The sequence below is a fragment of the Ursus maritimus genome, unplaced genomic scaffold, assembly GCF_017311325.1.
Source record: "Ursus maritimus isolate PB19 unplaced genomic scaffold, ASM1731132v1 scaffold_25, whole genome shotgun sequence".
Classification (NCBI taxonomy): Eukaryota; Metazoa; Chordata; class Mammalia; order Carnivora; family Ursidae; genus Ursus; species Ursus maritimus.
In genome coordinates, this window is record NW_024425008.1 from 23,484,496 (window position 1) to 23,509,478 (window position 24,983).

At 45.7% G+C, this 24,983-nt stretch overlaps 1 protein-coding gene across 1 annotated transcript in view; it reads left to right on the forward strand.

Annotated features, from left to right (window-relative positions):
- POMT2 (protein O-mannosyltransferase 2) overlaps positions 1–24,983 on the forward strand; it is a 42,805-nt gene that overhangs the window by 11,410 nt on the left and 6,412 nt on the right. Inside the window, exons 3-15 of the mRNA XM_040641604.1 lie at positions 626–730; positions 2,465–2,573; positions 4,309–4,417; positions 6,203–6,362; positions 7,685–7,791; positions 8,456–8,538; positions 11,039–11,148; positions 15,476–15,542; positions 18,133–18,202; positions 20,371–20,449; positions 21,581–21,732; positions 22,177–22,268; positions 23,348–23,424. Of these exons, the coding sequence (XP_040497538.1) occupies positions 626–730; positions 2,465–2,573; positions 4,309–4,417; positions 6,203–6,362; positions 7,685–7,791; positions 8,456–8,538; positions 11,039–11,148; positions 15,476–15,542; positions 18,133–18,202; positions 20,371–20,449; positions 21,581–21,732; positions 22,177–22,268; positions 23,348–23,424 (1,320 nt within the window). The remainder of the gene's footprint in view (positions 1–625; positions 731–2,464; positions 2,574–4,308; positions 4,418–6,202; positions 6,363–7,684; positions 7,792–8,455; positions 8,539–11,038; positions 11,149–15,475; positions 15,543–18,132; positions 18,203–20,370; positions 20,450–21,580; positions 21,733–22,176; positions 22,269–23,347; positions 23,425–24,983) is intronic.

Below are 24,983 nucleotides of genomic sequence, written 5' to 3' on the forward strand. Positions count from 1 at the left end.
TGTTCTGGTTTGAAATGTGCCACGGTTGCCCTCCTTTGAAATATTGGAAATAGGAGAAACTGGTCTCTGGCCTCTTGGTATTTTTTTCCACTGGGACTTTTCTCCTCTGGGGAAATGTGTCTGTCTTAGCATTCTTTTTCCCCACTTTCTTCCCTTCCTCCTGTTTCTGGTGTGGAACTCCTTGGCCACTTTTCTTCCTCCTCATTCTGACTTGGAACCTCATCTTCCTTTCAGAGGGTCAGTATCCCAGGAATCAGCCCCTGCACACGGCCTCCCCCATGGGCTGTCATGTTTTATTTCTTAGCAAATGAAAGAAGGTGAATGAGAGAGCCCTTCCTGGCCCTGCCCTTCAAATTGTGGGATTTTTTCTTCCTAAGTGTTCAGTCTGCACTATTCCCATGAACTTGGCCGTAACACAAGGGAGGATTTGTTTCAAGAAAAGAGCTCTGTAGACAAAAGATTCTTTGCTCTGCAACAGCTGCAGGGGAAAATGTCACATTGGCAACTCCTATGGACAGTTACCAAGGGAAGCCGAAGTCTGGGTGCAGCTGGAGGGAAGTTCAGGGGATAGAGGAATCTTAAAGATCTCTCATCATCTTTTTGTTTGTTCTCCTTCTCTCCTCAGATGCTGATAGGTCTTGCTGGCTACCTGAGTGGGTATGATGGGACTTTTTTGTTCCAGAAGCCTGGGGACAAATATGAGCATCACAACTACATGGGAATGAGAGGAGTAAGGCTTCCTGACTTGCTCTAGACTGAACCCTGGGTTCATACTCAGTCAGAACTTATAGTTGGAAGCCCTGGAGTGGTGGCAGGTGTAGACAAAGGGACTTTGGGTGGCAGTGGGAGGGGAGGATGATTGGACCCACATCCTGTAGTAGAGATTTAGGTAGAGAGATTCAGAACTAGGGTGGGCAAGAAGGGGAGGGGAAGCCACATATAATACAGAGATTTCACGGGTAGGAGAAAGCACACACTGTCACCTATTGCCGAGCCCGTGTGAGGCTTCAGACTTTGGGTTGGAGAGTAACCTAGGACCCAGGCAGCCAGGAGTCTCCTACAGTCCCGACATTGGCCTCGGCACATTGGCAAGTCATTCCTCTCCACGGCCACAACTGCTAGAGTATTGCCTACCTCTGAGGGCCCCTGTTAAGATTTCAGTATCCCATATTCCTGACACCAGCTCTCTGCTTCTTTCCCCATGAAGGTTTCAGGCACCCAAAAGGGATTTTCCAGTCTTGTAGAGGGGGCTGTGTGTTTGCCCTGAGTCACAGCACCAGCCTTGACGGAGCATCGCCAGGCTTAAGTACCCAACCCTATGGGACCCCTTATCTGTAGCTAAATGAAACCTGCAAAATCTGACTTCGGACACAGAGCTCTCAGGGCAGGTTGATGCATTTACAAGCTCCTTTCCTTAAGAAGGAATGTTGTGTGCTTATGTGCGCTAATCATTGGGTGATTTGCATGGTCATATTATACTGTATTAAATAAGGATTGCCCCAACCCTCGAGTTCATATTCCTAAGTGGTTCTGCATCTTCCTAATGACTTTTGAATATCACATAGCATATGTAATTGATAGAGGCTGACTTACTGTGGGCTTGATGTAGAAATCGAGAAGGCCAAGTATAACAGCCTTGTTCTCTTTCACACTAGGACCCATTGCTTTCAGTTGACAAAAAGTGACAACTCAAATGTGAGAATTTCCATTTCTCTGGGCTTGTCTATTAACTTTTGATGGACAGGGTAGGGAGGTACAGAGAGAGCTGGTGGTTCCAAACAAAAAACAAAACAAAACACAACTGTCCACATACTGAAGTGTTAGATTTTTTTCCCCCCAGAATCAAAATGCAACCTGTAGATAAAAGAATGATTTCTAGTGTGATTGAAGAAAAGAACCAAGGGAAAAATAACAGAAATAATATTAGAATTCTCTAGAATATTAAAACAACATAGAGAGGTCTTTCTCTACTTGTACCCACAGTTTTGTAATAGAAGCTAATGTTTATTGAGTACTTTGTGTGTGCTAATAAAACTAGATGACTTAATCTCCAGAGAAACCCTCTGAGGCAGGAACTCTAATTTTTCATATGACACAGACGGGGAGGCTGAGATTCAGAGATGTACTATTTTAGGGTCACAGCTAGCAGTTGATGGGGCAGTCCCACCTCAGAGTCCCCTACTTGAAACCATATGCCATCCTGCGCACACCTCTGTGGCTGAACTCTGCTGATTTCATGTCAGTGTTCGAGGTGGTGCTCAGTGGGCACATACATGTCGCTTGATTTGACGATTCACTGTCACACCATCCCTTTCTTGTTTATAGATATTCCAGGTGATTTCAGGTCACCAAATCATGCCTGCATCAAGGTCCTCCATTTTAAACATTAGTTTGTACCAAGTCAAATAGGTCTCTGATGCTTAGCTTAGCTGGCTGTTTGACTGCTTCTCTTTTCCTTCCATAGTTCTGTGCTTTCCTTGGTTCCTTGCTGGTCCCCTTTGCCTACCTCATTGTATTGGAGCTGTCCAAGTCTCTCCCCGCAGCACTGCTCACTGCTGCCCTCCTCACCTTTGGTAAGTTGTCTTATACCATGTTCTTTAGGAAACCGACTGCCACATTATGAGCGTAGTTGGAAATCAATACATTGAAGGATCCTATCCGTGGGCCCAGTGCTTAAGTAACTTTAGGACTGGGTAAATGTATTACAACTCTTATTTTCTTCACCAGTGATATTACATATAAAAATAGTTGTGTGTAACAAACCTTTATATTATTAGAGGGGAGTGCTCACATTTATAATCTTAAAGAATGGATTATCTCCAAGTTATCCACATTTGAGTTTGGTGTGGATAAGAAGATAAATTTGTGTGTGCTTGTGTGTGTATTTGAAGGAGGCTTGCAATTCTAATTCTGCTTCTCTCAGGTTACTATCAAGATCTCTCAGATTACTATAAGTTTGCACTCCTTAAATTGATTTCAACTGAATGCAAGGGCAGATGTCTCAGAAGCAGCTGGGTGGCAGGAAATAGCAAAATAGGAACTTTATTTTCTTTGGATAATTCCCACATGGATAAATGAGAGTTGATCTGTAGAAATTGATTCTGTGCTATTCTGATTTTTATGAATGTGAATTCATGACCTCATAGCACTTAACATTTAAAGAAGTCCAGGCCAAGTTAGGTGGGTATTTCAGGGGTAATTCTGGCTTTGTTTTGATAGATATGTTGCAAGATTACAGGGCTTCTCTGTAGAGGATTGGTGGCTTTTTCCTTGTGTCTTTAATTTCCCTTTTCAGTTATTCATCCTCTGTATTTATTCTTTTTTTCATTCCACAACTGTTTTTCAAGCATCTCCTCTGTGCCAGGCCACTTTTCTGGGCCTCAGAGGATATGCTGATGAGACCCTGTGATGTCATGGAGCTTACCCGCTAGTGGGGCAGGTGATAAATAAACAGGTAAATTATAAGTCTGAAATATAACAACATAAGCCGTAGTGCAATGTAGAAAATAGAGTAGGGTAAAGGAGAGAGTAATGGGGAGGGATTCTGTTATAGGTAGCGTGACCTTGAGCAGAGACCTGAGCGAAGAAGAAGATTAAGCCATGCAGAGATCTAAGTGAAGTGTGTTCAGGCAGAGGGAACAGCATGTGCGGTGGTCCTGGTGCAAGGCAGCATTTGGTGAATTCAGGGAACAGCAAGGAGGCCAAGTGTGGCCAGAGTGGAGTGAGTGAGGCAGAGGGTGTTGGGAGGGGAGGTTGCTTAAAGAGCGAGACCATGCCGGCTTTGGCAGTCGTCATGAGGACTTGGTTAGTCTGAGTGAGATGGCAAGACATTGGAGGCTTCAAGCAAGGGCTTGATATAATGAAATTTTGTTTGAAGAACAATCACTTTGGTGCCTATGCAGAGAATCAGCTTCCAACAGAGACTTCAGGTAAAATGCTAAGACTCTGTCCTAGGTTTAGGTAGTTTGTGGCTATATAAGCAGGGTGACAGAACTACCTTTTTGATGCTGGGAATGAGGAAGAGCCCTCGTCTCTGGACTGCTCTATCTGATCGAATGACATGGTTGTTTCTTGGGTCACGGGCCCGAAAGCCGTGTGAGATACAGTTTCCTATCCCTGGGCTTTTGTGTACCCCAAAGCTATGGCCTTCCACCTCCCTGATAACTCAGCGGATCATCTGGTCTTGACCGCATAAATGCTTGCATACAATTCAATATAAGGGACACTATTTCTTATTGTTGGGGTGTTTGGTTCTCAGGGAGACCCATCTCTGATTCCCTTTTTGACTGCTGAACTCATGTTTTTCAGATACAGGATGCCTCACTCTGTCCCAGTATATCCTCCTTGACCCCATCTTGATGTTCTTCATCATGGCTGCCATGCTGAGCATGGTCAAGTACAACTCCTGTGCCAACAGGTCAGAAACACCATCTTTGCGGGTGGGCGTTGGGGGTCAGAAGCTGTAGCAGCTCTAGAACTTCTGTAATGGCCAGGGACAGGGTGGGTGCCTACAGGACTTATCTTAAAGCAGCACTTAAGACAAGCATACTTTTTTTTTTAAACTTAGATTGCCCATTTTAAGTCATAAAAATAGATTTTTAATATTTATTTATTTATTTATTGAGAGAGCACACACGCCTGCTTATGCGCAGAGGGGGAGGGGCAGAGAAAGAGGGAGAGAGAGAATCCCAAGCGGACTCCACACTTAGCGCGAGCCCGACGCAAAGCTTGAGCACATGACCCTGAGACAATGACCTGAGCTGAAATCAAGAGTTGGATGCTTAACCGACTGAGCCACCCACGCACTCCATAAAAATAGATTTTAATATGTTTTCTAAACGTACTTCTTTATTTTGCATATGACAAAATAAATGTCAATTATCTTTTTTAAGAATAGTATAATGGGTGGATTTGGGTAGGGATTTGTGGATATCATGGAGGAGTTCTAATGCCTTCCCCCACCCCACCATCTTCTAAGCCACCCCTTGGCACCAGTGCTGGTTAGGGATCCCAGGATAACTTTATCCTTCACATTCTGTGTCCTAGAGGGGAAGGAACCAGGACAGAAACTGCCTGGGAGCTATTTGTCTCCCTGCCCTCAGTGGTTGCATCCATTCCTGACCTACTGACAGGAATAATGTATATAGAGGTTGGTTTAAGCAGTCCATACCAGTCAAGAGGATCTCTGCAGGCCCTGGTCAGTTCTAAAGCTGTTCTGGTCTTCTTCCAGAACGGTCTTTTTCAGATCATCCTTTTGCCTCTAAGAGAGTAGAGTAGGTCATTCATTCTATTCAAACCAAAAGAGCTGGCTCCGCCTAGGCTTTTCTGAGTCAGCTTGGTTTCACCACGACCAGGCTCATTAAATCACATTATGCTACTAAAGCCAGATCCAGTGACTACCATCTTTCTCTGGCTTTGGGTGATTGTCTCCTTCTACCATGTCCACCTCCACCTGCCATTTCTTGAATACGTACTATGTGCCAGGTACTGTGCTGGGAGCCGGGGGTGTGGAGGTACATGAGTCTCCCAGTTAAGGAGCCTTCACTCCAGCAGAGGAGGCAGCCAGCTGGTGGGAAAACTGCAGCACCGAGCACTGGGTCTGTAAGTGCAACAGACCTTGGAACGGACTGCCGGGGTTAGGACCATGCTCTACCGCTTGCTAGCTGTACTGCTTACCCTCTCTGTACCTCGATTCCTCCTGTGGGAGAAGGGGATAATAATAGGACCTACCTCCATGGAGTTGTAGTGAAGGTTAAAGAGTTTACACACGTAAAGTGCTCGAACAGCGCCTGACACATAGTAAGCACTCAATAATTGCTGGCTTTACAAGGTCCACAGGTGACCCCCCAGGAGAGGGCTGACTGAATCCGGTGGGCTTCTCTGGATTTGCCTTTTTCCTTCCACTTGATTGGTCACTACTGAAGAATAAGCCTTTGCTTGCTTTGAGCCCTGTAATTAGCCGGGAAAGCTATGGCCCCTCCTCCCCCAGAAAAATACCCTGCTTACTCTCCTGCGGTTTCGGGAGTTTCATAGACCGCATGCTCCTTGGAGCCACGCCATGGTCCCCTGAGGTTAGGAGCCCTCAAGAAAGGGCAGGCACAGCCTCTCAGGGTCACAGAACCTCTGCCCTTCCCCACTGCTGCTCTCTTTTTTGAGTTTGGTTCCAGCTGCCAAACTGAACCTGTGTCTTGTTGGTTTTCAGGCCCTTCTCTGCCCCCTGGTGGTTCTGGCTCAGCCTGACTGGCATTAATCTGGCTGGTGCTTTAGGGGTCAAGTTTGTTGGCCTCTTTATCATCCTGCAAGTGGGGTGGAACACCATTTCAGACCTTTGGCACCTGCTTGGAGACCTCAGTCTTTCAGTGGTGAGAACGCAAGTGCTTGTAGAAATGTCTTTGCTCACTGGTATTTCTCAGCAGAGCCAGTGGCCTTTCTCTGCCTCTGCTGCAGGTGGTCGAGTGGCTGTATTCTGGGCCCGAGCTGGGCTGGATCCGGCTGTTGTCTGTAGGCAGCATGACAGCAGGAAGTAGGCCATGCTCGGAGGCTAGAGAGATTTAAAGGGAGAGGATGAACTAACATCCTTGGAATTTTCTTTTGGCATTTGTTTCTGTGATATTTTTTAAATGCTCTACAAACTACCCAGCCAGGGGAGTCTGTCTAGCCGGGCTCATGCCAAATCTACAGCAGACACGAGCTGCATGTGATCTTAGGTAAAATGGTAGGATGACTTTCTGACTCACAATTTTCTTTCTCTGACCCAGGGTCTCCAGATGTGGAGGCCAGCAAGGGCCTTTAGAGTTTATTAAAGTATTCTTTACTAAGAGCTGATTCTGCGCCAGGCGCTGTGCAGAGTGCTTCACCTTCACTGTCTCGTTTACCTCTCCTAACAGTCCTGGGAGGTTGTCATTACTACCCTCTCTTTACAAATGAGGAAGTCCAGACGTAGAGAGGTAATAATGTGTCCGAGACCATACAAGTGGTAAAAGGTAGATGTAGGATTCAGACTTAGAGGAGGCTGACTCCAGACCTGAACTGCTTTGCCACAATGCTTCACCATCACCTGTGAACCAAAGTCTTGATAAGTTCATTTATTTATTCAGAAAATATAGACAGACTACCCTTTAAGTCTGAAACACAGAATATGCAGATGAATAAAACAAGGATTCCTGCCCTCCAGAGACAATGGAAAGAGAGAAATAAGTAAACAGGTGATTACAGTCCAGCCAAAAAGTGCTGTGAAGGTACAGTGGAGGGTGTGAGCTCAGGTCCCGTGGTCCAGGAAGGTTTCTGGGGGGAAGCCGAGGCCTGAGCTGCAGATCAGGAGCACTTACGCATGTGGTGGATGGGGCTGGCTCAGTACAGGAAGCGTGGGGACCATGCGGGGAGCTGTGTGGCTGGGGTATAGAGGGGACCGATGAGTGACGAGGCTGAAGATGCAGGGACGGGCTGGGGTCCTGAGTGAGGGCCTGCACAGGCAGCAGAGGGTTTGCCCATGTTCGACCCCTTGCAGTGCTGGGGTGGTGGGGTGTTATGGAAAGGCTAGGGTTTCCACGTATTTTTTCTTGTTTGCTGTTAGTTTTTCAATTTTTTGTGATTTTGACTTACACTTAAAAAGTTACATATAATGCGCGTATAAGGTAGAATAAAACCCCATATGCCCAGCACCCCACACTGGCTCTCTTTGCAGGTGACTGTGGGGAAACACCTGACCGCTCGCATCTTATGCCTCATAGTGCTGCCGCTGACTCTCTACACGGCCACGTATGCTGTTCACTTCAGGGTGCTGAACAAAAGGTACAGCAGAGCCTTTCCAGCCTCTTGCTTCGCATCTTCCTCTTGCCTCTCAGCCTGTGGGTGGGCTATGTGATTTCCTGGGTCTGTGGTTGGGATGTTAGAGGGACCTGGTGCGTTTTATCTGTTTGTTTCCCCCTATGCTCTATCTTTTGGGTATCCAAAGGGCTCAGAAAAGCCAGCACCTAAAGAAAGAGGAGAACTTCCTAATAGCCAAACTGCCCCTTATCCCTAAGCACAGTCCCTGTGCTTAACAGCGATGGGCCAGGATAAGGTGTGCAGTTGGAGGAGGGTGATAATCTCAGCAACACTAGCCGTGGCTCCCATTTAACAAGTAGCGACAAGTGTCAGCATTTTGTACATATTATCTCACTTCATCATGATCGTTTTTGAGTTCTTTTGATTTTTTATAAATCCCCAATTTATAAATGAGGAATTGAGGCTAAACAAAGTTAGGTACTTCTGAAGGTCACCCAGCTACTAAGTGGCTGAATTGAGATTTGGACCCCCGGTTCTCCAACTCTGTCACCGGTGTCTGTCCCATGATACCACACTGCCACTCTGAATGTCTTCTTTTAAACCAGTTGCACAAGGCTCTTCCTAGGGTTCCCAGGAAATTAGAATTTCTCTCCAGGAACTTGTGTGTCTTCTGCTCCTTTCCCCACAGTGGTCCTGGCGATGGCTTCTTCAGTTCTGCCTTCCAGGCCCGGCTTTCAGGCAACAACCTTCACAATGCTTCCATCCCCGAACGTGAGTATCTCTTGGCCTTTATGAAGGTAGAAGGGCAGAAGCCTTTCTGGGTAGGTGACTTGGAAAAGACAAGTATGATAGTCTGAGTTATTTTAGCCTGTAGATGGCAAACTGAGAGAAACATCCAGTTAGATCCGGTATGAGCACTCAAGAGAGCGACTGGGGTCACAGGAGGTGCAGCCCTGAGCAGCAAGCTCTTTGACTGTAAAGAATAACTTCTCCCTTGTGGCTGTGGAAGAATCCAAGTCAGCTCCATGGGAAGGCAACCAGAGAGAATCTGGTGAAAGGACAAGGCCCTCTGGTGCTAGTGGTCAGTTTCCACCATCGTATTCTGTGACTCATAGCCAGTCACTTGTTCACAGATTGTAACTGAGCACATGATAGCCACATTGGAGGCTGTAGATGGATGCCCTCCAGAGTAGAGGATCCAGTGACCGTGTGGGTTAAGTATATAAGGGGGATAAAAGGGTGCAAGAGATCACTTCTGCTAGGGGGTTGGAAGGCATCAGAGGTACATAGAGAGATGCCGTGGAGTCTGGCGCTGGAAGAATGGGAGATTTGAACAAATGGAGAAGGAGGAGAGGGCATATAAGACAGAGGGGACAATAAGATCAAGGCCAAGAACAGGGCACAACGTAAGGCACAGATTATCCTAGAAGATAAGGCTGAAAGGATAGGTTGGGCCCAGATTATGAGGGTTTGAAACATTTGGGTGAGGTGTTTGACTTAATTAAACAGGCAGTAGAGACCCAGTGGAGGCCTTTGATCAGGGAGGAGGGCAGGAAGGCTGTACTGTAGGGAAGCGACACTGATGGCAAAGCACAGGATGGCTAGGGAGGGATGGGATTAGAGGCAGGGGGTCCCCACTGGAAAGCTATTCTGGGCACTTGAACTGGGCACTGTCGTGGCAGCCACAGGAGTGGGGCAGATGGGCATGGACAAAGGAGATTGGACATGGAAAGAGAAGAAAGGTGTCACTGAGGACTTGAGCCCAGGTAATTGTTTCTTGGAGGCACAATGACATCTTCTAGTCTCTCCAGTGCCTTGCACCGTGCCTAGGACACAGGGGGCCTGCCAAGACCATGCATAGAATGAGAAATAGGAAAGCAGGTTAAAAAGTTGGTTTAGAAAAGCAGATAGTGGGTTCCACTATAGGGACGTTGACTTTGAGATGCTTGGAGAAATCCGTGCAACGGGGCCAACAGGCTTGCAGCTGATGCTTTCAGAGGAAGAATCAGCCAGCTGAAGGGGAAAGTGATACCGTGGCAGTGGCTGTGATCTGTAAGAAACCTGTAGAAAGAGAATGAGAACTGGGCTGGCTAAGGTCAGATCACTAGGAGTGCAGGAGGGAGTGGGTTAGGAAAGGATGCTGCACAGGACAGTCCATGAGGGAGTGTGGGTTGAGAAGGGGGAACAAAGAATTTCCAGAAGCAAAGGTGGTCAGCAGTGTGCAGGTCTGCATATGTTGGCCTGCGTGAGAACGTAGAAAAATGGAGCTATGGGCCTTAGCAAATGCCTACTTGTTATTTAAAAGGCCTAGCTCACTGTGATCTCTTCCATCAAGCCAGCCTCTTCTTACTCCTTGCATGAGAATTCATCCTACTCTGCTCTGGGCTCCCACCATGTCACACATTGTCACTCCTTTGCCGGAGCATTTGCCCATGTCCTGTGCTCATCGGTGTGTGCAGCCATCTTCTCTAAGACTGGGCTCTCCCAGGGCCACAGCGAGGCCCCCTCCAGCTCTGGGTCCACTGTGTAATTGGTATGATCTGTTGACAAATGAACGAACAAAGGAAACCCGGAGTAGCCTATCACTGATGGAACGAGACGTGTTTCAGAGGACTGGGGAATGGCAGGGCAGCCAGATTACCGGGGACCGAGAAGAGGGACAGTAAGGAGGAAAAGAGGCCTCTCAGTTACCCAGGGTCTATAGGCAGAGGGGATGTTCTTGGGTAAACTGTTGATTCTTTTTTTTTTAATTCATAGTTAAAAAAAAAAACAAACCCAAACACCATTGAACAGCTAGTTTACATAGTATTAGATTCAAAAGGCACAAAAGGATTTCACAAAAGTGAAAATTATCTTAACAGTCTATCATAACATTTTATCTATCTTGAAGAATATTCTAGGTAAGACATGAAATGCTTCTTTCTTTCTTTATTGTGTTTAATGTATGTGTAGACTTTGAAGGACGGGTTGTTCCTAATCTTTTGCTATTACAAATAGTGCTTTGATAATACCACTGTTAATACCAGCTTCTTTTGAAGTCCTTAGGAGAGAAGGGAGGTGAGGGCACCAGTGAGACCTTGTAGTGAACTCCCACTTGAGTTGATGCCATGGGAGTGAGAAGGCACCCGTGCGTCTGGCTTTAGGTGGTGCCGGGGCCCAGTGTAGTCCGGTAGAGGCCTCGTGAGTCCTGTGGCTTCAGAGGCCCCTCCCAGTCAGGGGCGCCGCTAGCACTGTCCCAGCTCACGCCCTCCACTGTCTTCCTTCCTCCCAGATCTGGCCTACGGCTCCGTGATCACCGTGAAGAACCTGCGGATGGCCATCGGCTATCTCCACTCCCACAGGCACCTCTACCCCGAGGGCATTGGTGCCCGGCAGCAGCAGGTCAGCGAGCCTTTTGTACTTTCTGTACTGCGGCAACACCAAGCTGTTGGCTGGGACGGAACCCGCCCTTCTCTTTCCGGCCCCCGTCCTGTACCTGCGCCGTTTTTCCTCTTGGAACAGTCTTCCTCCTGCACCCTCCTCCTCTTTCCTCTGGCTAACTCCAGCTTCTTTAGGCTGCAGTGCAAGTGTTCCGTCTGATTACCACGACCTGCCTCTACTTGATACTTGGTAGATGTGTCTCGCATGAGAGGCTCGTCGGGCAGGCTTTGTATGCCTGTGCGGTAACCCTTTTCATGTTGAAGTGTGACTGCTTCCTTCCTGCTGTCTCTTTGCTACTCGATTGCTAGCTCTTGGAAGGCTCGAGTGCCCAGCACGGTGCCTGGCTTGACATGGATGATGGTCAAGTGTTGTGGTTGTAAACACAGACCTGGAAACCAGACTACATTATCTGGGTTTGAATCCTGGTTCCGCCAGATTATGACTTTGAACAAGTTACTTGACCTTTCTCTGCTTCAGTATTTTCATCTTTAAGTTAGGGAAAATAAAGAGTGCCTTTCTCCATCATAGGGTGGTTGTGCAGATCAAAAGTAGGAAGTAATACATGTGACATGCACCCTGGGGGATTAGCCATGACTGTCACCTGAATGAGTGAGCCACACTGCCCGTGTCTGCGCTCGCGAGTGTCGGGTGTGGGTGTGGTGGACAGTGTCTGAGAGGGAGGAGCAGGATGTTGGAGAGGTTGGGGGAGGCCAGGCTGTGCAGAGGCCTTCCATGTTACAGTAGATTTGACTTTGTTCTGTGGACAGTGGTGAGGCATTGAGATTTTTTAAGGCATAGTAAGATGTGATTAAATTTTTAGGTTAGAAAGGTAACTCCAGCAGGAGGGTGATGGATTGAAAGGAGGGGCATAGTGGAGGCAAGAAATGAGTTGGGAGGCAATAATCATGACAGAGGATGGTGAATAGAGGCAAAGACCATGATAGAGGAGGAAATTGATCAGGAAACTTCATAGGTCAGTGTCAGGGCCCCATCACTGGTGGCTGTCAGGGATGAGCTATATCTAGGTCGGTAGGGAAGAATAGCTCTGGAGATGAGAAAGTTTCCTTTGAGTATTTTAGGTTTGGGGCTTATCTCAGGAAGGAGATCTGAGTGTGTAGCATATGGGGTCAGTGACGCAGTGGGGTGAGTGGCATTGCCCCGGAAGGATGAGCAGAGGGAGGAGAGCCAGGGAAGGAGCCCGGGGTGGGGGGCAGCAACACTTAGGAAGTGGTGAAGATGCTCCCAGGGTTGCCAGGGGAGGAGGCTGAGAAGGAGAGTATGAACAGGGAGGGGAGAGGAGAGTACAGGGCAGACAGTGTCCCCAGGAGGGCGGGTAGTCAGCAGTTCAGGCGCAGCAAAGGCCTCAGAGAAGGTGAGGGCTGAGAAAGAGGCCTTTAAACGACAGTAAAGGGGGCCTTGTCACTCACTGGGATTGCTTCTGAGGAGTGGTGAGGCCCCAAGTCTCAGCTGCCGTGACAGGGAATAGAGGAGAGGGGAGGCGTGCAGGCTGCCAGACAGGCTGCTGTGCTGAGAGGCTTGGAGTGATGTTTCTCTTCTGGCAAAATGACCAATATTTTTACTTGGCAAAAAAGTTTTGCTTCTCAAAACTCGTTATTATTATTTTCTTATTTACTAGTTTACCAGAAAGTTGACCCAGAGTGTTGGGTTTTATTATCAGTTTCCCATTCTTGCTTCTCCACTTGTCTCTAGCGCTTTAGAACCCACTGGAGAGCTCTTAAAACATTCCAATGCCTGGGCACCACACAGCAGCTCTGACTCCATCGATCAAGGAGGGGGCCTATGCATTGTGCCTTTCTGTTTTGCTTTGACATTCTCCAGAAGAGTCTAATGGATAGGCAGGGCAGAAAACCACAGCTAGCCCTTCCATGGGGAGCTGCAGCTGTCATGCAGAAGGTGAAGTTACAGACGTGGTGGCCAGGAGTGTGTACACTGTGCAAAGGGAGAGAAAAACCCTGTTATGCGAGTCCTGGTGTTACACACTAGCAGCCCGTGCATGGAGGTGTGAAGTCATGATGCTGGTGTAGAGAGAGCATGTGGGCCAAGGCATGGAAGAGTCTGGTTCTGTCATGGCTGAATCACACTGAGCCTTTCTCAGCCAGTTTCTTCATCTGCCAACTCGGGGGTTGGACTAAACCACTTCTAGTGGCTCTCACTGCCCTGGAGTTTAGCGTCTTGTCAACAATTCTAAGTGTCCATTTTTAAATATTTTTAAAGTATAACATTTATAAAATAAAATTGGGAAATAGAGAAAAGTAAAAAAAAAACAAAAAACAAAAAACAAACAAAAAAACCCCCCAGAAAACAAAACAAAAAACCCCCCCAAACTGAAAGCTACACGTAATTCCAGAAGATCAGTGTTTACCCACATAGTTTGGTGTACAACATTCTGTTGTTATAGGATACCAGTGTTTCTAGGAGACCTTGTGTTGTAAAAAAATCCATTGTAAAAATAAATGTTTCAATGGGAAAAAGAGGCATGGACTATACTCATAATAAAGAAGTAATTTTCTTATAGGAATTTTAATAATAATTAGTTTTGTTTAAAAAAATAACACTGAATACATACCCATGAGGACCACAAAAATCTTAAGATCCTTAAGCAAATCTAAGCCAGTGGACTCTGTATACTTTTGTTTAGGAGTATGAACTTAATTTCTCTATGACTCACTGCCAAAATGTTTTAGTTTCTTGTATATTCTTCTCCTTCTCTTTCTTCTTTTCTTCTTCTTCTTCTCCTCCTCCTCCCCTTCTCCTTCTGCCTCTTCTTTTTTTAAAAAAATTTTTTTTGTAAGTAGGCTCCATGCCGGGCTTGGAGCTGGGCTCCAATGTGGGGCTTGAACTCATGACCCTGAGATCGAGACCTGAGCTGAGATCAAGAGTCTGACGCTTAACTGACTGAGCCACCCAGGTGTCCCAGTTTCTTGTATATTCTTAATACCATCATTCCTGATTTTTTTCTGAGAAAGTAAAAGCCACTGAAACAAGGCAACCATAATACATACATAATTTTTCCCTAAATGCTGATTCCAAATCTCTTTGCAAGTAAATCAGTCATGTTTTGTCCAATCGAAGTCATAAAAACTCACTTTGTATATGTTTCTATTGTTTCCGTGTATTTATGTTCTTGTTTATATAATTGGCATAATTGTATGAGTATAGTTTCTATCCTGGGAGCATTGGAGTTAGCTGCCTTGGTTTGAATCCTGTCTCTCCACTGATAGGCTGTGGTGACTTTGAGCAAGTTACTTAACCTTTGTTTCCTTGTAAGGTGGGAATGACCATAGCACCTACAGCGTAGAGATAAGACTTGCCCAGTGCTTAGAACAGTACCTGGTGATAAATGGCAGCCATTTTCAGCATCAGCATTTTATTAACCTTTTCCTAAGCCTGTAAAAAATGCTCAGAAACATTTTCTGTGGCTGTGTAATATTCTGTCCTGTGGACATATCATCATGTTAGCTGTTCCCCTATTATTGGACGTTTATTCTGTTTCCAAATTTTTGCTATTACATTCATCACAGCATGACATGCATGTTCACATGCATACACACACATACACATTTAATTTTTAAAAAATCAGTGTCTATGTAATGGCTACAGTCTAAAACCTTAGGCTTCTAGGACGAGATATTTATGGAGCTATTTAGTTTCATTGGCCACATTCTAAAAAATATAGCATGAATTTTTCATTTAGAAAATTTGAGGCATGGTCTTAATTACTTCTTAAAATGCACTAAATCAGGGCGCCTGGGTGGCTCAGTCAGTTAAGCGTCTCATTCTTGATTTTGGCTCATGTCATGATCTCAGGGTCCTGAGATGGAGCCCCACATTAGGCTCCATGACTGGGTGTGAAGCCTGCTTGGGATTCTCTTTCTCCCTCTCCCTGTGCCCCTCCCCCAGCTCATGCTCTCGATCTCTCTCTAAAATAAATAGATATTTTTAAAAATGCACTAAATCCTTTTTGTATGCTGGAGACTATGTTACACAAGGTATCATGGTTCCTCCTCCAGGAGGCTGAAGCTTTAAAGATAAGATGCAGAAAGATACAAAGAAACCAGTCAAAAAGGCTATTGTCTAAATGCAAATGGAAGGAGAGAATCTCACCAGTGCTACTTCTGAAAGCCACTGGGAAACACGGCCCCTCGGCCCCTCGGGTTGGTGGCTGGGGATTCTGAAAGAGGCTTAAGCAGTGTTGGTTTGCTATTGATTGTCCTGTGGCTATGCTGATATTGATGGTATTCTCCCCCCTACCGCCTCCCCCACCCAGGTCACCACCTATTTGCACAAAGACTACAACAACCTGTGGATTATCAAGAAACATAACACAAACGCAGGTAATGTGGTAGGGAACTGATGTTTCTTGCATTATTGGTTACTCTGAGCCATTTTTAACATTTTTCATGCCTTCAAATGGTACGGAGATGGGCATTCCTGAGCATTCTTTGGCAATACCTTTACTGATCTCAGTTATCCTTTCAACAACAATTTATTGAGCACCTACTATGTTCCAAGCACTGTTGTCAACATAGGAGGTAAGAAGTGAGCAAGACAGATAAGGTCTTACTTTTTTTTTTTTTAAAGATTTTATTTATTTATTCGACAGAGAGAGAGACAGCCAGCGAGAGAGGGAACACAAGCAGGGGGAGTGGGAGAGGAAGAAGCAGGCTCATAGAGGAAGAGCCTGACGTGGGGCTCGATCCCAGAACTCCGGGATCACGCCCTGAGCCGAAGGCAGACGCTTAACCGCTGTGCCACCCAGGCGCCCCAAGATCTTACTCTTAATAGCTGTCATGTTGAAGCCAGAGAGCCCAGCCAAGGCCCACACTTAATTCAGCCTGGTTACCTGGACATGCTATCGGGGGCTGGTTGAGTAGCCCCAACTGAGGGCACACGGTGGCTACTGTCATTTCTAATGAGAGCACACTAAGCCTTGCAGACCCCAGCATATGGTACAGCTCAAGTTGTCTTGATATGCTAGAGTATTGCTGCCCACTGGTCATCTCTGGACTGGCCCAGTCAGTTGTAGATCTCAGAGCCTGTGCTGGGCTTGTCTAGCCTGGTGCTTGGGCCTTCACTCAGTACCTGCTGACCTGCCCCTGACTGGCCTGGGCAAAGCTGCTCTGAAGCACACTTAATGGGTTCTTGGGGCTTTATGGCATGGGCTATATCCAGATCTTTCTTTGGTCAGGGAGCTAGCTACCCGCAGGCTGTGCCTTCTACTATAGCTGAGAAGAGAACAGAGGGCATCTCCTGCTCACCTCTGAGCCCCTGCTGATTGTCCTGTGTCCCAGGCATTCTCTATGACTCCTCCGTAAACCCCACCTGGCTGTCCGCCTTTCTTGAGTCAGCTACTCCTGAGCTTTTTGTGTGGTAGTGGGTGGCTATTCATCTAAATTCACCTTCTTTTTTCCTTTCCCCACCTCATATTGCTGCGGTCTTGAGACTAGAAATGTGGCGCACACAACCACTGTCTCTGCCTCAGTAATATACGTTAGGACACCATTCGTCAGAGTCCGTTTCTGTCCCTTTATAATACCAGTATTGATTGTTTTGGTCCAATAGGACAAACGTAAGTGGCCTATCACAATGAGGGGTTATGAAGCAAGACCACTTTACTTCTAAAATTATGTGGCCATGAACCAAATTTGGAACATCTCTGATCTGTTATTCGATGTGGCTTCTAGTGTAAGGTGGTTGCATTTCACCCAAGGAACTAAGGCTGTGTGTGAAGGCAGAGAGCTACAAGCACTTTGGGAAGTGGGAGCCATACAGATTCAGGTCTTTGTGTTCTTTTGGTAGTTTACATGTTTCTAGGAATTTATCCATTTCTTCTAGGTTGTCCAGTTTTTGGCATATAGTTTTTCATAATATTCTTTTGTGATTGATTGTATTTCTGCACTGTCGGTTGTTACTTCTCCTCTCCCATTTGTGATTTTGTATATTTAGGTCTTTGTGTTCTTGATGCTAAAAACGCTTCTCCCCCCACATCCATGTAAAATGAAACTTCCCTCCCACTGACCTACTTGATTTGTCACCTTTGCTTATTAATCTTTTTCGGAGACCTTAAAGTCCACATAGGAGTGGGCATCTTTACACTCTAATTCTCTTAAAAACTAGTGATTTGTTCCGGCACATTTCTCTTTCCTGGCCTTGAATGTTAGTGTCTTCTGTTTGGGACAGAAGTTTGCAAGGATCTTTTTGTGTTGCTGGTTATTGTCAGCTCCTTTGCCATTGTCATTGCCTTGCTAGACCTGATCGGACTTGGTTTCTAGATGTTGTGGTCCCTTTCTTTTGTCACTTCATCATTTTCTTTGCCTCACACTTAGCAATTTTGTTGCCAGAGACAGGATAATGACTGACAAAATTTGCAGCATTTAACATTGGACTCTGAGGAGAGCTAGGCATATGGTCCTTTACATGGAATTAATTTTTGGAAAACTGTGCTTTTAGTATTAAAAGGAAAATCTTATTATTTGACTTCTCAGCTTAAAAACCTTCCTATGGAGGCTTTGGTGCCTGTCAGATAAAGACTACATTTCCTATCCGGACATGCACCGTCTGGCCCTACTTGTTCACAACCTCATCTATTCCCACGGTCTTTCCTGTCCCCCCCCCCTCACCACACCCTACCCACTCATATGAAACCATTTGCTATCGGTCAGTGCATTTTGTTCTTTCATACATCTGTGCCCCACTTGTTGACCTGACAAAATTCTCCTCTCCTTGAAGAGTCTTTTCAAGCATATCTCTGAGATACCCTTCCTTGAGACAGCGAGGGGCCCTTTCTCTTTATTCTCCCAGCACTCTCTCTATACCTCTGGCACCGACCGTATTATACTATAACTCTTTACCTGTACGCCCTCAATTCCTACTAGCCTAATGAGTAAATGATTTCAGATATCAATGCTTGTTTCTTCTTGGCAGATCCCCTGGACCCTTCCTTCCCAGTAGAGTTTGTAAGACATGGAGACATCATTCGGCTAGAACACAAAGAGTAAGTGAATTTGCTGTCTGGGATGAGTGAGTGGTATGGGCACCAATGGTAAGGAGTTCTGCAAAGCTGGAAATAAACAGAAGTCAGATTTGGATGAGGTTCTAGTAAATGGAACAAGGCTGCTGTGCTAGATGGGAAAGCCATTTTATGAAGTCTGGTGAAATAAGCAGGCCAGTTTTGTCCACCTGTTTTGGCTTTGGGGAGCTTTGAACGTTGAAGGTACTGTTCAGTTTTCCTTTTTCCAGAGTAAAAAAAAATATTTGAGTTACCCAATGCTTCTTCTCAATTGGCTGCCTTTCGGAAGATGTAGAAGTCTGTTTCTGAGAATATGGCAAGCTGGTTTATTTAAGCAGTGTTCTCACTGAAAATGACAAAAAATGCTGGAATAACATGAAAACATCTTAGAGCATCAAAGAGCTGACAAGGCAGTAGGGAATTACCAGGCCAAAACCTAAGTGAAAGGGGGCAGGGGGAAATCCAGAGAAATGAGTGGGGGATGCTGCAGCCACTTCTGCCTTGATCCCACAACCTTGACTTTCAATCTTTGGTTTTGACTGCCCCTTGAGAGAAAGAGTTGTAAATTCGAAGCTCTAGGCTCACCCAAAATGGTAAATTTATTAAGTGATTCTTCCCCCAAACTTGAGACCCCAAAGGGCTTGAGCAGGAGGAGCAGGGTTAAGGAGGGGCTATCTCTGGTTCCTGAAAAGTTGTAACTACCAATTGATCCTCACGTGGAGTTGTGGTCCAAATTAATTTCATCTGGATGGTCTCAAAATCTTTAGGCCATGGATTTAAGTGCTATAATCCTAGACTGGTAATATTTTCTAGGTGCCTGGCTAAAAGCAGATGTAAATCCTCTTTTGGGAAAGAGATTGCCATCCATTCCCATAAATAGTTTTTCAGTGACAGTGAATAGTACATAGTAAAAAATAAGCACACAAGGAAATAGGGCACCATGTGCAAGAGCGAACAGTTACAATAGATAGCAGAAGCAGCCCTGCAAAAATTTTGTATACTAGAAACATCAGATATGGTGTTTTTAAAAATCAGGGATTATGTATATAGAAAAACTATAAGCAGTGTTTTTTTCCTAGTGGGATTATGGTTACTTTTTAATTTTTATTATTTATTACTTAATAAATTTCATTTTGTTTTATTAACAAATTAAAAGTTCTTTATTATTTATTGTTAAATTTTATTTTTGGAAATTTCCAGAATTTTTTAATGAACACTTATTTCTTTCTTTTTTTTTTTTTTTTAAAGATTTTATTTATTTATTCGACAGAGAGAGACAGCCAGCGAGAGAGGGAACACAAGCAGGGGGAGTGGGAGAGGAAGAAGCAGGCTCATAGCGGAAGAGCCTGATGTGGGACTCGATCCCGTAACGCCGGGATCACGCCCTGAGCCGAAGGCAGACGATTAACCGCTGTGCCACCCAGGCGCCCCTGAACACTTATTTCTTATCGTGGATAAAAGTAAGAATTATTGGGGCGCCTGGGTGGCGCAGTCGTTAAGCGTCTGCCTTCTGCTCAGGGTGTGATCCCGGCATTCTGGGATCGAGCCCCACATCAGGCTCCTCTGCTATGAGCCTGCTTCTTCCTCTTCCACTCCCCCTGCTTGTGTTCCCTCTCTAGCTGGCTGTCTCTCTCTGTCAAATAAATAAATAAAATCTTAAAAAAAAAAAAGTAAGAATTATTATAAAAGTCACAAAGTAAATAAAAGCCAAATTAATCCCCCTTCCCCCACAGATCCCCACTTTGTAAAACTGTGATGAGGACAGAAAGAGTAAACTGGAGGGAGGAGGCCTACCTGGCTCAGGCATACCTAGATTACAAATTCTAATTTCTTCTCCCCAAAGCTGCCTCATGAGTCAGGCAAGCTAAGTGCTTCAAAGCTACCAAATGTGGTCATCCCCCCCAGTGCTGAAGTTCACCCCTTTCTTGGGATGGAGTCCAGGACTCCTACCATCTGTCCCTGTTCGTTTGGGCAATTCTCTGATTCTCTGGATGTTTCTTGTGAGTAAATATGCAAGACGTTCCTGATATGTTGGATTTTATAGCTCAGATTCTAATTTTTCTTGCACTAACTAATGACTCTGAATATCCTCAGTAAAAGAGGAGAAGTTGCTCGTCTCCAGGGTAATGGCGTTACTCTCTCTTAACTTCTAGGACTTCTCGGAACCTGCACAGTCACTATCATGAGGCCCCCCTGACCCGGAAGCACTATCAGGTCACTGGCTATGGCATAGTAAGTGAGCAACTGGAATGTGAGCAGACTGTAAAAAATTGTGGGGCCTGGCTCAGGGCCACGTAACAGAACATATCCTCCCCGGAACTCTGGAATGTTCCTAAGGATGACAGGCTACACAGGGACTTTATGAACATTGGGAACTTTTTGGCTAGGCTTGCTGTGGGAAAAGCAGCCTGTGAGTCTGTTTGTCTCCATTGCTCCCCTCCCATAATAACCATGCCATTTTTATGTTCTGACACTTAATAAATGTCACATATGAATACTATTTGGGTCCCTGTTTAAATCACATTGGACATAGAAGATGTGGACCCACAATATGATCCTAGGTGAATATATAAGTTTATTCTTTGCCAGATCCCAAATCCACATTGGCTATATTTTTAAGGATTACTTCCCTGTTCTGCAGGGGGATGTTAACCACATTGCTTTTGGATTTTTTACTACCTTGGGGTGATGCAGTTAATAGAATAAGAAGCTCTAGGAGTACTTATGGCTTGGGGAGTGACTTGGAAACAAAACAAACTAGAGAGGGCAGCTAGACTTAGGACTATCTTATGCTCCCTTGCAGGGGCTTTGGTGCATCAGTAAAGACCCTGGGTTCCTTAAGGTGCACTTCCCAACCCTCCTTCTGTTTGCTTATCCCCCAGTACAAGAGCCATAGCTCATCTCTTTCTTGTGGGCATGTCCCGAGGAGAATTAAGACACAAGTGTCTTAATTTCCAAAATAGAATCTCCAGGCCAAACCTTTCTGGCTTAAATGAGTGAGTGTCCAGATGGCTAAGTAATGGGTACAAATGGCCCAAACCTATTTCTGGATGTGGTGATGTCTTGAGTTTGGTTTAAGAGCAGAATTTAAACTCTAGGCCTGTGAAATGAAGAGTTGGACTGCAGGCTGCAGGAGTTACACTGCTTTTCTTAGTTGTGGTAGGGAGTGCTGGGGGAATGTCCATCATGTGGGATGTTTCTCTGGCCCTCTCGTTCCCCTTCCCACCTCATCCACTGAGGCCTGTTTTGTCTTTGACCTTTGTAACATGGTGGCATTGGAAAGGTGGCAGTCTCCCTTTCCTGACACATCTTCTCTAAAGTCATCTTACTTTCTTTGTATTTTTTCCTTGATTTACATGGCAGAATGGGACAGGGGACTCAAATGATTTCTGGCGGATTGAGGTTGTAAACAGAAGATTTGGAAACCGGATCAGAGTGCTAAGAAGTCGCATTCGCCTCATCCATCTGGTCACAGGTTGTGTCCTGGGCTCCTCGGGAAAGGTCTTGCCTAAGTGGTGAGTCTCTGGGGTTTTGATTTCCCAACGGAGGCTCATGCTTCTCCTTTCACACTACAAGGAGTATACCAGAAGCTTCTGTTTCCCAATTGTCAATGTTCACTTCATGTTTTCTTGTTTTTAGTGGTGGATGGAGGGAGAAAAGGCATCACGTGTGTTACAGAGCACAGAACTCCAGAGTTCCTTTGGTATTTTATGTGTTCTGAGAGTTGAACAGAATAGTTGTTCATCTGGCTTGGACCTTCCAAATACTCTGGGCCTTTCTAAAGTGGGAATACTCTATGCTGGACTCTTCCTAGGATAGTCATGGAATATAAAAGAGTGAGGTTGAGAAAAGCATGGCCACTGGGTTGAAAAGAGCAGGGTTCTATAAATTTAAGAGATTGCGTGACTCTCTGGTGAGTTTCATGTCTTCTGAGAGACCTCTGTGACTGCTTTTCACAGGGGCTGGGAACAGTTGGAAGTTACTTGCACCCCATACCTAAAGGAAACCCTCAACTCTATCTGGAATGTGGAGGACCATATCAATCCCAAATGTGAGTGAGATTACTTCCTGGAAACATTTATAAGTAACTCTTGTCTTAGAAAAATCAACCTTCATAGATTCTGCTGCTACTTTATCTTGCTGTCATTTCCTGCCTTTTTTGAACCTAGTCTCTTCATACGAGTTGTCTCAACAGGTAGCTCCTTTTCCTTCCCATCCATGTCAACTCCCCATCCTCCTTAAACTCCCCCTAGAGTGATCAGTGACCTCACTGTGGACCAGTGTTTCCTCGTCCCATTTTCCTTGCCTCTTGCTAGATCTGACGCTTCTCCTTGCCACCTGCAATGCAGGTCCACCTGTCTTGTCTCCTTCTGGGCTTTTCTGTCCCCTGCGCGGGGATACCTCCCACCCTCAAGCTTAGAGCAGGCTGGTACTTTCCCTTTATGCCCCTGTGTAGAGCTCCTCCCCTCCCCATAGCCAGCTAACACTTTTACAGAAAGCGGTGGCCATAGTCCTTGATCTGAGCCCCAGTATCTGTACTCCCAGGCTCCAATTTGACGATTCTACATCAGTGTCATCTTCCACTTGGTAGTCTTTGGATCTGTCATTTGTCCTCCTCAACCACCCCTTTTAAGCGTCTGCTTGATTTCCCCTCTCTGTGCTTCCCATTTCATTCTTCTTGCTACCTAATTTAGCCAACCAGCTAATTAATTAACTATTAAACAACTCTTTAGTGAGTACAGTGGGAAGCCTGGGGGCCCCAGGGATACACTGGTGAATGAGGTGTACTTGGTCCCTGTCCTCACAGACCAGCCTAGCAGGGAAAGCAACATTTGAGCCTGTACTATAATGAAGGGTGATGGTGCCAAGAGTGGTGGCAATGCTGGGGACAGGCCTCATTGTCTCTTGCTTTTGTATTTCTCCAAATGCCTCATGAGGGCTTCGCACAAGCTGAAGGAACGATCAAGAATTGGGCCAAGCTTTCTTCTGTCTCCTTAACACTCTAATCTACTCGTTAGCCAACACATCAGAAAAGCTACACTCGGACTCCAGGTGTGGTGTTGGTACCATGGACAGCTGTGACAGTGTGTATGTGACCAAGGTTTTCTTCTCTGTCCCCTCTTTGTCTAGTGCCAAACATCAGCCTGGATGTGCTGCAGCCCAGTTTTCCTGAGATCTTGCTGGAGTCCCACATGGTGATGATCCGGGTACTGTGACCCTTTCTCATTGGAAGGCTTCTCTATGAGCTCTTGCCCATCCACAAATTTGCATCACAAATCAGTAACCATGGTATAGATCGACTGTCCCCTGGTGGAGGACTTTGAAAGGGTCTCGCTTCTGGTTTACTTGGTCTTCAAAGGCATTTCCCTTATTGCAGAATGATGACGGTGATGATGACAATGGTGACGACAACAGACATCAGTGCACACTTACGTAGCTCTTATGTGCCAGGCGCCACTCTAAGCGCGGTGCCGCACTAACTTATTCAGTAGTTATCACAGTCCTATGGGGACTCTTGTCCCCACTTTACAGATGAGGGAGTCGAGGCACAGAGAGATTAAAGAACTTGCCCAGGGTCACGGAACTAAACAGAAGAGATGGATCCGGGCTTCAGAGCCGGGCTGGCAGGCTTTCAGAGTCCGTGCTGGTCACGCCCACATTCTGCTGCTTCGAAGTGATTCTCAAATCTCTTCAAATGGCAGAGCCCCTGAAAACCAGAGTGCTCTTGGTTGAAGATCTTGAGACATCGATAGCTCATTCTATCATATGAAATTGGAATAAATTAGGATGACTAGCTGGTCTGAGCATGTGGTTTATCTGCAGCATAAAATTCCCAGCATGAGCCCACTCATGTCCCCAGACTGTTCAGGGGGCGTGGCTGAGTCTTTTGTAGGTTTTGTAAGACTCATGGTTGGTCCTCGCCATCATTAGTATCTGACAGCAGTCCTAGCCTCAAAGCTGTAAGAACAATTGAGAGAGGAGATCTTTAAGTTGAGAAAGTTCTACCCACTAGCTTAGCTTCTCCCCTGTGCAGTAGAGAAAGCCTGCTGCAGTGTTGATGTGTAGGGGAAAGCCAGTGTCCTGCAGGAATGGTGTTTAGGAATCACTGTATCTTCAGCCAGGTATGTGATGGCCACTCCACACACAGGGGTGCAGAGAGGTATAGTGCTGGTTATTTGTCCCCTGCTGAGCATTGTCAAGAGGACTTTCCTGGAAGTGATTATGTAAGCTGTACTGAGTAAGTATAGTTCATTTATTTCACCAGATTAGATAAAAAAATTCAAATTTTGTCATTTCTGCACATTCGAGGTGATGACTTGACATTAAGTGATCTCTGGGTCACTTCTTCTCTGACTCCCTGCTTGTAGCTGTCACTGTGGCCTGATGACATAGCTCTTTTGAATATGTGCCTGTCAGTCAAAATATCATTCCATGTCTGGGTAAGAATTTTAAGACTAAGTCTAAATAGTCTCATTTCTTCTTTCATTATCTAAAAGGTAGAGCCAGAGAGTAAAAGGGCATCAGGGAACTTTCGTATTCGACCAACGTAGAGTCAGGGTGGGGAGAGCGATCAAAATAGTCCAGATGACGGAAACTGCACGGGAGAGGGCTTTTCTGCCTGCTGAGTCGAGGGTCTGAGCTCTGTGCAGAGAAGGCTGCCTTGCCTGCTGAGGTCAGCTAGAATGAGCCCGCTCTAGAGTTTAAGCATAGAGAACGATGTGTAAATGCATAGGCCTGTCATGGTTACAGACTTTTCCTCCCTTCC